Raw genomic sequence first — 15,589 nt, forward strand, 5'->3', positions numbered from 1 at the left:
TGGGAAAAGGTACACTGTTTGCGCGCATGGCTCTTAGTCTAGACACAGAAGCATGCGAAATTAACACTAATCCCCTTCTGAAATTAAAAAAAAAAACCCATTGGTGTTTATGCCCTGCTTGTATTCTCATGGGGTCCTATGCAGATGCGGTGGCTACATGACCAAGCAAGTGGTCTCTTGCCCTGTACATGAGAAAGAAATTCATGAACAACTTCGTTTGATAAATTTTTGTATATATATGTCAAAAGAAACTTTTCAATGAATGGATCTCATCTTTTCTTGCTTCATCCTGATCAATTTATTCAGAAGGAAAGAAAGAAACTATACTGGAAAATAGGGACATAATCCTTAAAGACCCTATTTCAATGGCCATAAGTCCATAAGAAACAACAAGGGAGACATAATCCATAAGAGCCTAATTCAATGGCCAAAAGTCCATATAAGAACAATAAGGGAAACTCCTGAAACTAAAGAAGTAACTCAAGGAGGCTTATGTATCATAGAAAAACCCTGTTGATCCACAAGTCAGGAAGACCGCTTCCTTCGGAGAGGGATGGATTGACATTTCTCCAAAAATGCAGATTCAATGTTTCAGACACTGTCCGGTCTTGTCTTATGAATCAGTCTACCATTTTGCTGCCTCCAAATGTGATATACTGTAGTACAATACACAAGTTTACCAATACCTACAATGTTGCCAATCACCTCAAATTTTGGCAACCCAAAGAGCTACAGGCTAACATTATGTTGCTCGAAATAGAGTGGTGGAACATTTACTCCTCCCAAACCTGAGTTGTATAGGTGAACTGAAAGAAAGAAGAAGATTATTCTGGCTTTCAAGTCTGTGGAAACAGTAACAAGGTCTCTCACACAGATGTTCTTTTAGAGGAGCTGGTCTGTTGTAGTAATGTAGTATTGTATTTGAATGATCAAAGCAGTTGCCAATCAAGACCTTTTCACAGAGTAAGTATAATACGAAATTCAGATGTGAATAAAAACTGAAACCTAGAGTTATATAACAATTGTAACCCTAGAATAACATTAGAACAATGGGGATAGAATTTTACTTCAAAGTAGGGCTAGAACTATAAATCAGAATTGAGCTTGGCTTAAGTGGAGATTACCCAAAATAAATGAGAAAAGTACCCTGAAAATATGAGATCAAGTAGAGGTAGAAGTGAGAGAACATTATGATAGAAATGAGAGAGCAATAAGGACAGCAAAATAACACCCGGGCTTTACATTGCAAGGTGGATTGGTTGGATGTATTACCAACCTTTCTTGATCAAACACAAGGTTTCACCATGGAGAAGAATGGCTTGCAAAGCAACTGTTGATTTTAGTTGACGAGTGAGTTAATCCACTCTCCTATGTAAGTTCCTTTATATAGCCAATCTAAAGATAGACATTAAATACATCAACGAACCAATTACTAACACCCACCTAATTGATTCAACCACTACCTAATTCTTGACAAAGAAAAGCTCATTTTGACAATGAGTTTCTTATTTTCTCACTAGAGCCCCTTATATTGACTTTGATAAATTTCTTAAGGTTCCATTCATATTAAACTAAACTTGGGCTCAGGTCTAGCCGATGAAGATCTAACATGTGGGCTAACTTTTAACCCACCAAAATATTCCTAGCCCATGAAAACCATGGGATGATTTGGATCATATCCTTATAGAAGAAATTTCGGTCGAAATTGTCAAAATTTTGACCAAAATGCTTGCAATTTTGACCAAAATGCTTGCAATTTTGACCAAAATGCTTGCATTTTTGAAAACTTAATCAAACTTCCAATTATTTCGGAAAAGTAATAGATTTCGACCAAAATTTCGGAGATTTCGACCGAAATTTCGACCATTTCAATATTCCAGATTGTTTTTCCTCAGTTTTTATTGATTTCTATCCCATTTTCACCTAATTTCTACGACTCTTTTGCCTTTAAGCACCTCTTTTGCTCATCTTTTACCTTCAAACACCTCCTAATCCACAACAGCTACAAAGGAAACTCCAGCAACAATAGAATGTGAAGCATGAGCCATACCCAACAGTTCCAAACTTCCCTTTTGTGATTTTTATTTTGTTCACACCTTAAATGATATTGTATTGCCTTAAAATTAATATATGTTTAGCCTAGGACTATGATCTATGATTGTGTTTTGTTAAACTTATTTTTTTATTATTTGCTACCATTTTTCATTTTCTAATTTTAGTAAATATTTTCTAAATTATTTATTTTTTTTATGTATTTCTGATATATGGGCTTCAACATAATATATGTGAGACACCATCACCTGATCTAGTTGGGCATTTTATTTTGTTGACTTGTTGTATATGTAACCATTCTATCAAACAATTCATGTATGCTAATGATTTTATGCCTGTATGCAATACATTTTGTACTTGTCGAGTTGTCGGAACCATTCATTTGTTAGTATACTTGAATGATAAATTTTTAGTGGTTTTTTTTTTAGCAAAATACTAGTTCTATTGTGTTTATTATTCTTTAAATAGGTAGGAGGCTATAAATAAGATGAAATGGACGTCATATAAGGCCTGAAACCTAGAGTCGAAATTTTAAAAAAAAAAATCATCTGTTTCGACCGAAATTTTGGCCTTTTCTTGGGTAGAAATCTTGGTTTCGACCGAAATTTGTTCCTTGAATTCCTTAGGTCCATGGGATGATTTGGATTATATCCTTAAGCCATTGATTGGCCTAACCATTGGGCTTCTTCTTTCTAGTGTATGTCTTCAACTCTGCATCAAGTAGAGAGTGCGTCCGTTAAGCATCTTGAAGCTATGCCTCACGATATTAGAGGGAAACCAAACTTATGTGGCCCAATTCAACTTTATGGCCTGTAGCTCTATGGTGCCAGGTTGATTTGGAGCAAGGATCAAGGTCTCGATTTAAGGCTGGTTGAGGCCACCAAGAGACCAAGATATGGCTGAGATGAGTTGAAACCATGTTGAAACCATGGAAGTTTTTGGTTAAAACTCTACATGTAATGGGTAGTCGAAACCATCGAAACTAGTCAAAACTACCAAAACTTCTATTGAAATTGGGTTGGTTGGAATAGGTCATAGCTTGGCGTTTATTGGTCGAAACAACTGAAACTTTCTAAATATAGGTCAAAACTCATAACTACCAAGATTTTCGAGATGTTTCTAGAAACATGGACTTTTCAAAAATGCCCATGGTTTCATCTCAGTTTCTTAGAAAACCAAGATTTCTTCAAAATTTCTACCCATCTTGCTCAAAACTTGAACTATGATTTAGAAAATACTTATTAATTAGTCCTCATGGTAACCACCCTATCCAGATACTTGTTGAGAAATGTGTGATGCTCTATAGCTTTTCCCAGATCTATTGCAAGCCCAAGGAGACTTGAGGACCTAGGTTGTCCAGTGAACATCATCAACAAGTCAAAAGTGGGGGTCACTTTTGTGGGAGTTGTCATCACATGTGATCCTATTCCCATATCTACTAAGAATGCCATCTAGGTACCAAGGATCAAGCCAGATACAAGTTGTGTCCGTTAGGTATAACATGGTGAATCATGCATTCCACCTTCGAATGGTTCTCCAAGTTATTAAACCACACCTAAGAGCAGTTTGTAACTGCTTTTCAGTCCAAAGATGATTATATGTTCAGTACCATTGATGATCACAAGATACCAAAGGCTTCATTTTCTTGAACCAATCACCAAATTTGTTTTTGAGGATCATTGCAATGTTCATGTCATGAATCTTTTCACCACACAAGCCTCCTCCCGCCTTTGGTAGTTGCCACATTGTGATCACAGTAGAGTTTTATGGGATCCTTGGATTTCTCCACCATGAATTTAGGTAACACCTCAAAGCCGATAAATGCACATTCTCCTTGGGCCATAGCTTTTTCTTTAGCCTATACTCTGGGTCTGGATACGACTACTTCTCTCTTGCTACATCAGGTATTCAGCCTTCCATCGAGGATGGTCAGTATCCTGTAGTAGAGCATTCATCATATAGATCCGGTCTTGTCACTCCCCACCCTAAACGAGCCGGTCTTATGTGTCAGTGGTACCTTCTGGCACCAATCCTTCCCTACGGATCCTTGATGCAGTACCATAACTATATAACAATCTGTAACACATACTCAAGAGCACAAGAAAGAAAGTCATAATATTATTTAATGCATAATTACAGAATTCTAATGATAAGTAAAGCATGAGAGCCTGCCCCAAATGTTAATTACATAATTAGATAGAAAGTGTAATTGCTTAAATGTTAAAAGATTTCACGGGCACAAATATATCTAACTACACCCCGTAGGCACAAGTGTAACACCGCAGATGGCATCACGTTAAGCCTTGCAATCTCTTGCAATCTCTCCTTCACCTTTAGCCTCACCTGTACTAGCCTTTGACTCTATACTTGTGTGACCGTCTAAAAGAGAAAATTCCCGAGGGATGAGTTCCACCAAACTTGTGAAGGGAAAACACTATAAATGAATGAATGATGTCCTGCATGCCACACAAAAAGAAGAAGAAAGGGATGATTATTTTTGCCCCCTATACTATAGCTTAACTACTACGTTATCCCCTCTGCTTTTTAAAATTACTAATCCAACCTTAGATTTTGCTTGTAATTTCTGATGCCCCCTTGTCGTTAAGGTTCGTTAGTTAAGTGATGACATGGCCTCTTTGATTTATTCAAAAACCCCCAAAATGACCTTGAAACTTTAATTACATATTTACATTTTATATTAAATTACATTACTATCCTTAGTAATTAGGAAAAACTAACCCTCAACTAAACTGCCAAACAATCTCCTAAAATAAATAAATGAAAAGAAAGAAAGAAAAGGGGGGAAAAACTCACTTTCTTCTCTTACCTACCAATTAAAAAAAAGGGTAATTTTCATCTGGACCCCCTGAGTTTTGGTCCATGTCATTTTTAGTCCAAATAAATTGACACTTTGCATCTGCCTCCCCTGAGGTATCCAATAACATCAATTAAGGACAAGTTGTAATTTTTATGACTAAAATACCCTTATATTTTATCTACCGTACGATTTACATCATGTCTTCACAATTAAATCTAATGGTGGAAATCAAAAGAATTGGGGTATTTGCATCGATCTCAACTTCTATTATGATAAAGCCAGATTTCCATAAGTCCATTTTCATCATCGATCTTCAAATCGTCTCTTCTTCTTCTTTCTTCCTCCTCTTCTCCTCTATCTCTTATTTTTTATATACAAGTCTCCACGCTCTGTTGATCTATTCTTCCATCATTCACAAGCAGACTCAGAAGCTTCAAATACTCTGTAATGGGAAGATTAAAATACTCTGTAATGGCTCTTTCAGGCTTTCCTCCCAAAATACCCTTCTTTTGCAACTAAACTTTGATATCCATAAGGGATCGCCATCAACCCTTTTACCTCTCCCACACCATTTCTTGCGTACACAAATTAAACCCAACCTACGCTTCTCGGTTGCTCCAATCTCCGCCTCTGTTTCAGACACACCTGCACTTGCCGCCTCTTCTCTGCTGCCGACTCTTACTCTTCCGATTCGCAAAATCCCAGTAGATTATGGACTTCCACTCGTTGATCCCCTAAAGGATCGATTGGATTATAAACGGAAGAAAAATAATAAGAGACAAAGGAGAAGAGGAGGAGGAAGAAGAAGATGAGACGATAGTTTTTTTTTTTGGCTAAAAGACAGAGGAGAAGAGGAAGAAGAAGAAGAGACGATTTTTTTTATTATTTTTTTTGCCAAAACAAAATAAAGAAAACAGCGTTATTTCTTACTTCACCTGCAACTACTGAATAAGAAACCCAACGGTAACTCTTTGCCTCCTCTTTCTAAAACTTTGCTACTCGAATTCATTTAAGATTTGGAAGAAAAATAATAAGAGACAGAGGAGAAGAGGAGAAGAGGAGGAAGAAGAAGATGAGACGATAGTTTTTTTTTTGGCTAAGAGACAGAGGAGAAGAGGAAGAAGAAGAAGAGACGATTTTTTTTATTTTTTATTTTTGCCAAAACAAAATAAAGAAGACAGCCTTATTTCGTAGGATGAGAAGACCTGAAGATTGTGACCATTGAAGAGGAAGAATTTGCACAGTATGAATTAATGATGAAGACGGAGTTATCAAAATCTTTTTTTTTTTTTTTTTTTTTTTTTTTTAATTGTGAAGATATGATGTAAATTATAATAGATATAAAGGGTATTTTGGTCATAAAAATTATAATTTGTCCTTAATTGATCTTATTGTATACTTCAGGGGAGGCAGATGCAAAGTGTCAAATTATTTGGACTAAAAATGACATGGACCAAACCTCAGGGGGTCCAGATGAAAATTACCCTTAAAAAAAGGAAAGAAAAAAAAAGAGAGAGAGAAAGTTTGTCTTTTTCCTTTTTCTTTTTTTGGTAGACTTGGTTTCGTCTCATCAAAGTCCAACTTTTGGAATCTAAAATGATAAGAATATGAGGATAAAATTGGGATTTCCTATAGTATTGTCTTGATTTCGCTAAAAAGGTAAAACAAACATTAACATCCAACTATAACAGTTTTCTAACACCGTTAGAAGTGAAGGGGCAAAGTAATTGCATAAAAAGTAGGGTCCCTTTAGTAACTAAGCTATAGCACATGGGGGGGGGGGCAATAGTGTTTATCCCAAAAAGAAAACATAATAATCTTGAGAATTCAGGTCCACTACCTCCTATCACGCATATGCTATTGGGGACCAATTCCTCATAGATTCAGCCGTCACTTTGGGGCTAGCCCTCTCTCTTTAACCCTATCAAACTATCGTATGCCCTTCATGCATCCAGCTGTCATTTTGGAAACATACATCGTCACAACTCAATTAATGGTGTCTTGTTGTTGTCATGTAGCCCTCATGAATTTGGATGTGGAAACCCACAAGCAACAAGGCGTGTTCCCTCTATATGACACTCGCCTTGCAATCACTGCGGCTTAGCTGTCTCTTTATTTACCCCGATTAGGTGGGGCCGTGACATAGTGAATTCCTATTATGCAATGGTCATCTACTTATCATGGTATATTGGTAAAAGCGGGACACTAACAATCATGGGATCGGCTGTTGGTTTGGGTTAGCACCCTCGATGACCCTACTAAGGTTACCAGTACCCTCTCATGGTTTTGGCCATTACTTTGGAAAGCCATTGATAACCTAGTGCATGGTATGTCGGTGTTGCATTGTTGCCCCTTGTGGATTTGGCCGCTACTTTGGGAAACCCACAAGCAACACCGCACTCAACATTTTGCACCTCAATACACTTTGCACCTCACACCTCAAAATAATAATTGCAAGAACAGAATAAACTCCATACCCCGGTTTGTCAAACACCATCATTCGTGTTGGTAGGGTTGTAGCATGTCGTACTAGCCCTAACCATGCATTCTGGTATTATACCATGTATGAGATTGTTGAAGTATATACACATGGGATATTTTACTGTTCACGACACTATTCACGTAAACAGTAAAAATCTATTTTTACTGTTCACGGTACTGTTCACGTGAACAGTAACTTTGTTTGTACTGTTTACATGAACAGTATTATGCTATTGATGTTATTCTACTTTCTATTTCTAATGTTGGAGTCTTGCTACATAAGTTTTGGGAGTTTTTAGAAAGCATAGTTTCTATTTTGTTGGTAATTTCTATTTTCAGAACTTTCTATCCCATGTGTATATACTTCAACAGAGATCATCATCATCATCATCATCAAGCCTTGTCCTAACTAAATGGGTCGGCTATATGGATTCTTGCCTTCCAATCAGCTTTATTTGAGGCCATGCATATTGTTTCTTACCACTTCTCTTGAGGTTATCTTAGGTCTGCCCCTAGCTCTTCTAATGCCTTCAATCTGGATCATATCACTTCTGTGTACAAGGGCACTTAGAGTCCTCCGTTGAATGTGGTTGTGCCACCTCAAACGACTTTCTCATAGCTTATCACTTATTAGAGCAACTACTAGACCAACTTTATTGTGATCATTCGTTATCTTATCCTTTGTAGTTTTGCCACTTATCCATCTTAGCGTCCTTATTTCTTCTATACTGAGTTTATCTATATGATTCTTTTTATCAACCCAACACCCTCCACATACAACATAGTTGGTCGAATGACAGTCCTATAAAATTTTCGTTTGAGCTTTAAAGGAATACGTCGATCACACAAGACCTCGGATACACCTCTCCACTTCATCCATCATACTTTAATTCTTTGGGAAACATCATCCTCTATATCACTTTTTTTTATTTATGATTGAACCAAGGTACCTAAAACAATTGCTCTGAGTAATCTCTTTATTATCAAGTTTCACCACCTCATCATCCTCCTGATCTTGATCTAAGTTACAAACTAGATATTCTGTCGTCGTTCTACTTAGTCTAAAGCCTTTTGATTACAAAGTTGTTTTCCTGATTCTAACTTGGTATTAATCCCTACTTGAGTCTCATTTATCAACGTAATATCATCAGCAAAAAGCATACACCAAGGAACCTCGTCTTGAATGTCTTTGGTTAATTCATCCATTATAAGTGCCAACAAATATGGGCTTAAAGCTGATTCTTGATGTAGTTCAACTGTAATTGGGAATTCATTACTTTGTCCCCCTACTGTTCTTATACTTATGTTCTTATACTTATCACTCGACCATCATACATATCCTTAGCTATGTCCACATGTATGAGAGATATGTACCAAACCCAAGATGCACATGCCCAAACCCTTAATAATTACATTCACATGCTCGTCATCATTCATACACATTTCCATCTTAGCATGCTTAGAGTATATTCAAATGCTGAATTATAAATCTATAAGTGCAATTCTTAAGCCCAAACCAGGCTTATACCCAAATATCATGCCCATTCCCGTATCCAAACATGTATACATATGATGTCATAGTAGAGAATGTAAGAGTCAATGCCGTACACATCACAAACAGAATTTATAATATTGGAAAGCAATAATACAATTCTATAATCTAGCACACATCCCTCACCTTGGTGTTGGAGCTCAAACACTTGGTTTGATGTGAAATTCCTTATGTAGAACATAGAAAAAAATTTGAGGGAAACTCAAGTTTCGACCAGGTGAAAATGGGAAACCTAGATGGGAAACTGGGAAATTTTGAGGAAACCTAGGACTTTTTCGTACAAGTTTCAACATGAAGTTTAATCAAGTTTTAAGGAGTATTTTAGGTTGAGACTTTGCATTTAAGCTAGTTAGAGCATAAAGAACACATAGGCTGTATTTTGCTAAAAGAGTCAATGTAGATATGTCATTCAATGTACATAACATCAATGTAGAGTTGTTCGAGAAGTACACTATAAACATAACTACATAACATTCAATATATAATTTCTAACTTCAAAACATCAAATACAAAGTAACTAACAATAAAAGGAAAGTACAACTTAGTGCCAATAGGAGTGCCAAGAGTAGATCCATCCCATGACCTTAGTAGTACTATGCCTATAACATCCTCTCCTTTAACCAATGAACATAGACATCCCATGAGATTTTATGCCGGTGGTTGTCAAGGTAATCGACAACTATAACTTTATAAGTCTGGTCGTCAACATGCCTAAGATAACCAGTCTGAGGAAATACGCAATTTGGATAGGGAAATCTTGATGGAGGGGGTATTTGTCGTGGTATTTAGGGAAACATGAAAGAAACAAAAATATTTGAAATTTTGGGAAAGCTACAAAACTTGTAGGAAAAAGTCCCAGGTTTTCACGAAATTTCCCATGTTCCCCACGAAATTTGGGAATTTTTTTCTCATGAACAAGCTGGTCCAGCTAGATTGAACAAGGTTTCGAGGTTTCGACAAGTTTCCAAGAAATTTCCCAAGTTTCGATCGAAACTTGGGATTTTTTTTCCGGTCCCCTAGTTTTTCTTTTCGAGGTTCGCAAAATGGGAAATTTCGCAAGTTTCGACGGAATTTTGTTCTATGATGTAGCACTCCCCAACCTAGAGTCTCAACCCTAGACATGTTTTATGAGTGTTAGTAAGCATACCAAAGCTTTCCCCCTTATCCGAAACCCCAAAATCCCCTAGTAGCACCAATTGGACGATCATTCAGTAGAGGCACCGGTCAATCTGGTCGCCATGATTGGTTGGTGGTGTCTGCTGTCCAGATTGTATCTGAACATTAGGGCTTGAAAGTCAACCTAGAGTGGAGATGAATAGGTTGAAACTGGTGAAACGTGCTTGTACTTGAGAATAATTAACAATTAAAAAATTAAAGTGTGGAAATAAAGCAAGTAGACAAGACTCAGATTTTATAGTGGTTTTATTCAATTGAATCTACATCCACTCCCTTCTAGCACCTCTTGAAGGATTTCACTATGGTGTGTTCTTGTTCAACACAATAGATGGGAACACAATACCGTTTACAAAATCCCTAATTCCAGGCAAAAGCACCTTACAAAATCTTTGCTTCCAAGCAAGAGTACCCAATTACAATTTAATTTAGATAAATGAAAGATTCAACCACCTACAAAACTATTAACCTTCTTTTGTTTACAAGATAAAAAGGGGTGGAAAAATAAACAGGTGGGACCCACTTGTAGTGGGGTGGGGGGAACAAGAAAGGAAAGGTAAACGTTTTGTGAAAAAGTTGAAAATGTGGGTCCCACTTTTATCATTTCCCTCCCTTTTCCGCAAAGTCCCACTAAAAATGTAGGACTTTTAAAAGAGATAGGGTGGGAAAAGTGGGATGCCACGTCAGCAAACATCCTTAAGTTTTGGAAGCTTATCTACTCATTTTCCCACCCCATTGAACCAAACAATCCAAATTTTGGAATTTTGTGGAAAAGTTTACATTTTCCCACCATACTTCAAATTCTTCAAACAAACAGTACATAAAGGTGTGGCCCTTTCCTTAAGATGAATGCATGCAAGTGAATGAGAAAGCCTATACCGAACCAACTTGACCTTGAGATCATCACTCAACCTTCTCTCAAGAGGGATTGAATCTCCAAAGGGATTTGGGTATAGGGGAGGCTAGATGGCTATGATTGAGACACAATTACGATGGCTTTTGAGCTCCTTGGGATTTGTGTTAGAGAGTGTCAAAAAGACTTCTAGTTATAGCCAAAAGGTTGGTCCAAATTTAGTTCCAACGGATAGAAAACGATCATAGTTTTGGGCCTCTCACAGTTGACCTATACGATATAGTCGTTATAGTACAATTTTGAAAGCTTGTTGGTTGCCAATCAACCGGGTCTATCGACATTTAAGGTTGGCCCTCTAATTGGTCGACTAGGAGCTACTTCTGGTAGGTACTGTGAGCTCACTATGATGCAACCAATCGATTAGGCTCAATAGCAAGTCGGTCGACCAGTGCTCAAAACCGATTGGGATTTTAAGGTTTTCGAAGGGCATTTTGGGAATTCGGTTTATACCTCTAGGAACTGATTCAATATGCTCATTTGCCCATGCAATTGGTTTCCTAAAATGCCCAACTTCAATTTTCCATGAATTTACATGTGCCATTTTTTATAAGAGAATACATGGAATTTAGAGGAAATTTCTCAGCAGTCTTGAGCCTACAACATGTGCTTGCATGTGGGGAAGTCCATTCCTTGGTCTTGAACCCCTTGGGTCCTTTTAGATCTTCACTTTGTAGCTTTACGACTGCAGTCCTACAATGTACACTCTCTACTTGGATAAGTGTGTTGTGCATGAGTATGCCTATCTTTCAATCACACAAGTAGATGGTTAGCTCAAGGTTATATGTGTTTGTTATCATCAAAAGCTTTAAGTGTAGATGGGTCGATTCCCGAATCAATACCCTAGGGGTAGTTGGGTCAATTCCCTAATAGGGCTTTCTCTTCCTAGGCTCTGTTGGGGGTTTCCCCAATTCATTTAGTTCCATTTCGATCTCCCGAACCTACTTATCATTTTAATTGAATGGGAAATCACAGATTCACACAAATAACCCTTCATCTCCAATACTTTACTGCCTATGAATGGAGCGGGGTTCAGTTCTACCATTTCTACAGTATTCATATAACCTTACACTTACTTTGGTAGGCGGATTGCATATCTAATGTCATTTGATGGAAGCCGTGTGGATTTCCCCCATTTCTAGGCTTGCGCTATTAGGTTCCATTGCTAGAACGCACCAATGGATACAAAGATGGCATAGAACTACAAAGGACAGGAAGAACTACCTCAATTCAATATTGTTTGTTGAATCCAGCATCTCATAGTGATCCTTCCGCTTGCCACAGCCTCCTTGCTTCCTATTTCTCCACTCTTTCCTTTTAAAATGTCTAAATTTGGAAAAGGAGGTTTAGGTAGGGCTTAGGATAGTCTTCAAATGGGCGTTTAGGGTATTCTAGGTCCCCAACCATGTATTCAATTTCCTATCAGTTGGTTTGGGGGCTGGTTAATAGATAATTGGTTGACCAGATCGCCTCTCTCTGACCTGTGTACTGTTTTGGCCTTAACACCCTCGATACAAATCTAAATGATTTGATTCGTTTTGCATTGTTTTCTAGACTCGAAGGGCTCATATCAAACTTTTGGTCTATCCTATCTCAAATTGGCTGTAGTGTAGCCAGATGTGTTAATAGATGCATAATGTTATTTGGTCATGGGTCGCGGTGATGTGCATTCCTTGGAAATGTATCTCCGCAAACCTAATGCACTGAAACCCCCTCCTCTCCGACTCAATCACCGCTATTTCAGTGAGGTCCCCTCCATCATCTTCTGGGGGTTTAGATTCTAGTTCAATGGTGCCCACTCATACAGTCCACGGCATGTGAAGGCTCGATCCTACAACATAGCATTACCTTAGGAGTCTAGGTGAGATAGTACAGGTTGCCCCCCCAAAAAAAGGATATTACAGGTCCAGTCACCATCAATGAAGCATTCCAACGCATTGCAATTGTTGGAGAATAAATACCCATTCCTGGTGCTGACTTTAAATGTTTGAATATTATATTAACTACTTCGAGATGGCTAGTTTGGGAATCACGAAGGAAGTGGCACACATCATCAACAGAAGATGCAATTTCTGCCCTGATATCTAAGAGATATATTAATCTACCAACAAAATGCTTATGTCTGTCTTCGTCGACCATTTCTTCTCCTTTGCAGTTAAGTAGATGAATGACCACAATAGGAGACTGTAGGTTTACATCCTGGCATCGTTGTCTTACCGAGACAATCAATCTTCAACATGTCCTTTGACAGATGAAGCTCCCGAAGCTCCCTTTATTGGAATGGGATACTCTGATTACACGAAAACATCTGAGAGGTCCTAGATCTTTAATCTCAAACTCTGTTGACAACTGGGTTTCCAATCACAGAGGTTGGTGGAGTATTGATACAGCAGAGGTCTGTGGGGCAGAATATTATAAAGAGGTGCACAAATACGTACAAGGGCAAAGAAATACTGTAAAGAGGCACTGGTATTTGCTGAAGTGACAAAGGCACACTCAGAAGTGGCATAGGTACAAATTGCATTATGGGATTTATGATTCCATAGGTTTATCAATATATGCAAGGGAAGCATGTCTGAGGGCATTTGCAAAAGTCCAGATAGTATTTCTGGAAAGAGGTAAACATTAAATAATTTTAGCTTGTCAAGTCCTATTCAAAGCAAAATTAGAACATACAATTCTGAATTGGCATGGCAAATTGATAGCGACTCCCATTTGCTTGCTCTAGATGGAGGGTAGTTTAGGAATCTGAACTGTCTCTAGAGTTCTTGTAGAAAGCAGTGTCGAGCTTGCTGGTGTGGCTTAGTTTTATTGGTAGTGCTTCTTGCACGAACACTTGGCCTCTAACAGTGCTCAAATCAGAGCTTTAACAAAGCAGTTATGGCCTAGATTATTTTCCCTTTTCCATTCATGCATTCCTTGGACTCCATCGAAACTGTCATAATGGAGGAATAGCACCATGCCGAATGTGCAAGATTTGTTACTCTAAAATGAAGTAAAAAGAAAATGGAGAAGAAAGAAGGAATAGAAGAGATTGTAGGGAGAAAACAAGCAAGAAGGAAAGAAGAAGAAGGGTAAGAAAATCTGCCAAGAAAGAAAGTGGGGTGTTTGCAAACAAGAAACGTAAACTACAGCCAAAAAAATAAAAAGTGGAGGAAATTTAGCTCTCCACTCTTCTTCTTTTGTGGAATTCTTCCATGGTTTTCTCTGCTTCACTTGAGTCTTCATCAAGAATCAACTGTAAAAATAGCCCACAAAACGTTCTGATTTATACTCATATTATTGTGGTGCTTTGCCCAATATCTTATTTATAGATTGTGATTCTAGTTTTTGAATTAGCAATTTATTTTCCTAATAACTTGGGTTTGGGTAGAACTTTTTTATCAGCTTCTTAAAACTTCTTTTTTTTCCGCTGTTCTCTGCAGATGTCCACAAATACTACTTTAGGGCAACAAGTCCTTCAAAGCCGTGGACTGGACTTCAGAAGCTACTTTTACTGGATATCACTTGCTGCCTTGATTGGCTTTGCAGTAATTTTCAATGTTGGATATGTGCTGGCTTTAACCTTTTTAAAGTGTAAGTTCATCTGAATTTTCTTATCAGGGTTATGCTATATGGAAAAGAAAATTACAGTAAGTGTAAAAAAAAAAAATTACTATAAAATGATACAATTTCTTTTGGGTTCAGCTCCTGGGATGTCTCGTGCTATTATTTCATATGAAAAGCTTGCACAAATACAAGGAAAAGAAGACTACGACAGTGGTTCTGTAGGGAAGGAATGCACTAATGGCCATCCTGAAAATGTTGCGGAGCCTAAAAAAGGTGAGACCATAGTTTTAGTTACCTCTTTTATTTCCAAGGAGAGTGAAAGACATTTGACAATTGACCATTTATGTTTATTACAAAACTAGCATCTTTTTTGTACTCCTTCATTATAGAACAAGAAACCCAAATCATTTTCTTATGGCTCCCTTACTTATTAGTATTGTTTGTTCGAATTTTTCATCCTGTAATAATTCTATGTTTGATCTTGTAGGAAGGATGGCCTTGCCTTTTGAGCCACTAGTGATGACCTTTCAGAATCTTCATTACTGCATTGACACTCCTACGGTAGTTATAATAATGCAATCTTATACAGTAAATTTGTTTACTAGATAGGGGGAAGTCAGAACAAATCACTTGGTTTATTTCATTGGTCTCAGGCAATGAGGAAACGGGGCTTTAAACACAAAAAGCTACAACTTCTTCATGATATTACTGGTGCATTTAGGCCTGGTGTTCTTACAGCATTAATGGGTGTCAGTGGTGCTGGGAAGACTACTCTTATGGATGTTCTTTCTGGAAGAAAAACTGGTGGTACTATTGAAGGAGAAATTAAGATTGGTGGCTACCCCAAGGTTCAAGGAACATTCGCTAGGATATCAGGTTACTGTGAGCAAAATGACATACATTCTCCACAGATTACCGTGGAGGAGTCAGTGATATATTCTGCCTGGCTTCGACTATCGCCTCAAATTGATTCAAAAACAAAAGCTGTATGAACTACCATTTAGAGTTTAAAGAGTTTTTTTTTTTTTTTTCCCAATACCAGGCAAAATATAAT

The 15,589-nt window shown here is 37.6% G+C and overlaps 1 protein-coding gene across 1 annotated transcript in view; it reads left to right on the forward strand.

Moving 5' to 3' along the window:
* LOC149006006 (pleiotropic drug resistance protein 3-like) overlaps positions 1-15,589 on the forward strand; it is a 39,274-nt gene that overhangs the window by 13,806 nt on the left and 9,879 nt on the right. Inside the window, exons 12-15 of the mRNA XM_089167948.1 lie at positions 14,412-14,562; positions 14,674-14,808; positions 15,023-15,096; positions 15,189-15,521. Coding sequence (XP_089024074.1) covers positions 14,412-14,562; positions 14,674-14,808; positions 15,023-15,096; positions 15,189-15,521 — 693 coding nt within the window. The remainder of the gene's footprint in view (positions 1-14,411; positions 14,563-14,673; positions 14,809-15,022; positions 15,097-15,188; positions 15,522-15,589) is intronic.

This window comes from Hakea prostrata, chromosome 9 (genome assembly GCF_041222555.1).
Source record: "Hakea prostrata isolate BN-2017 chromosome 9, UWA_Hpros_2, whole genome shotgun sequence".
NCBI classification, from domain to species: Eukaryota; Viridiplantae; Streptophyta; class Magnoliopsida; order Proteales; family Proteaceae; genus Hakea; species Hakea prostrata.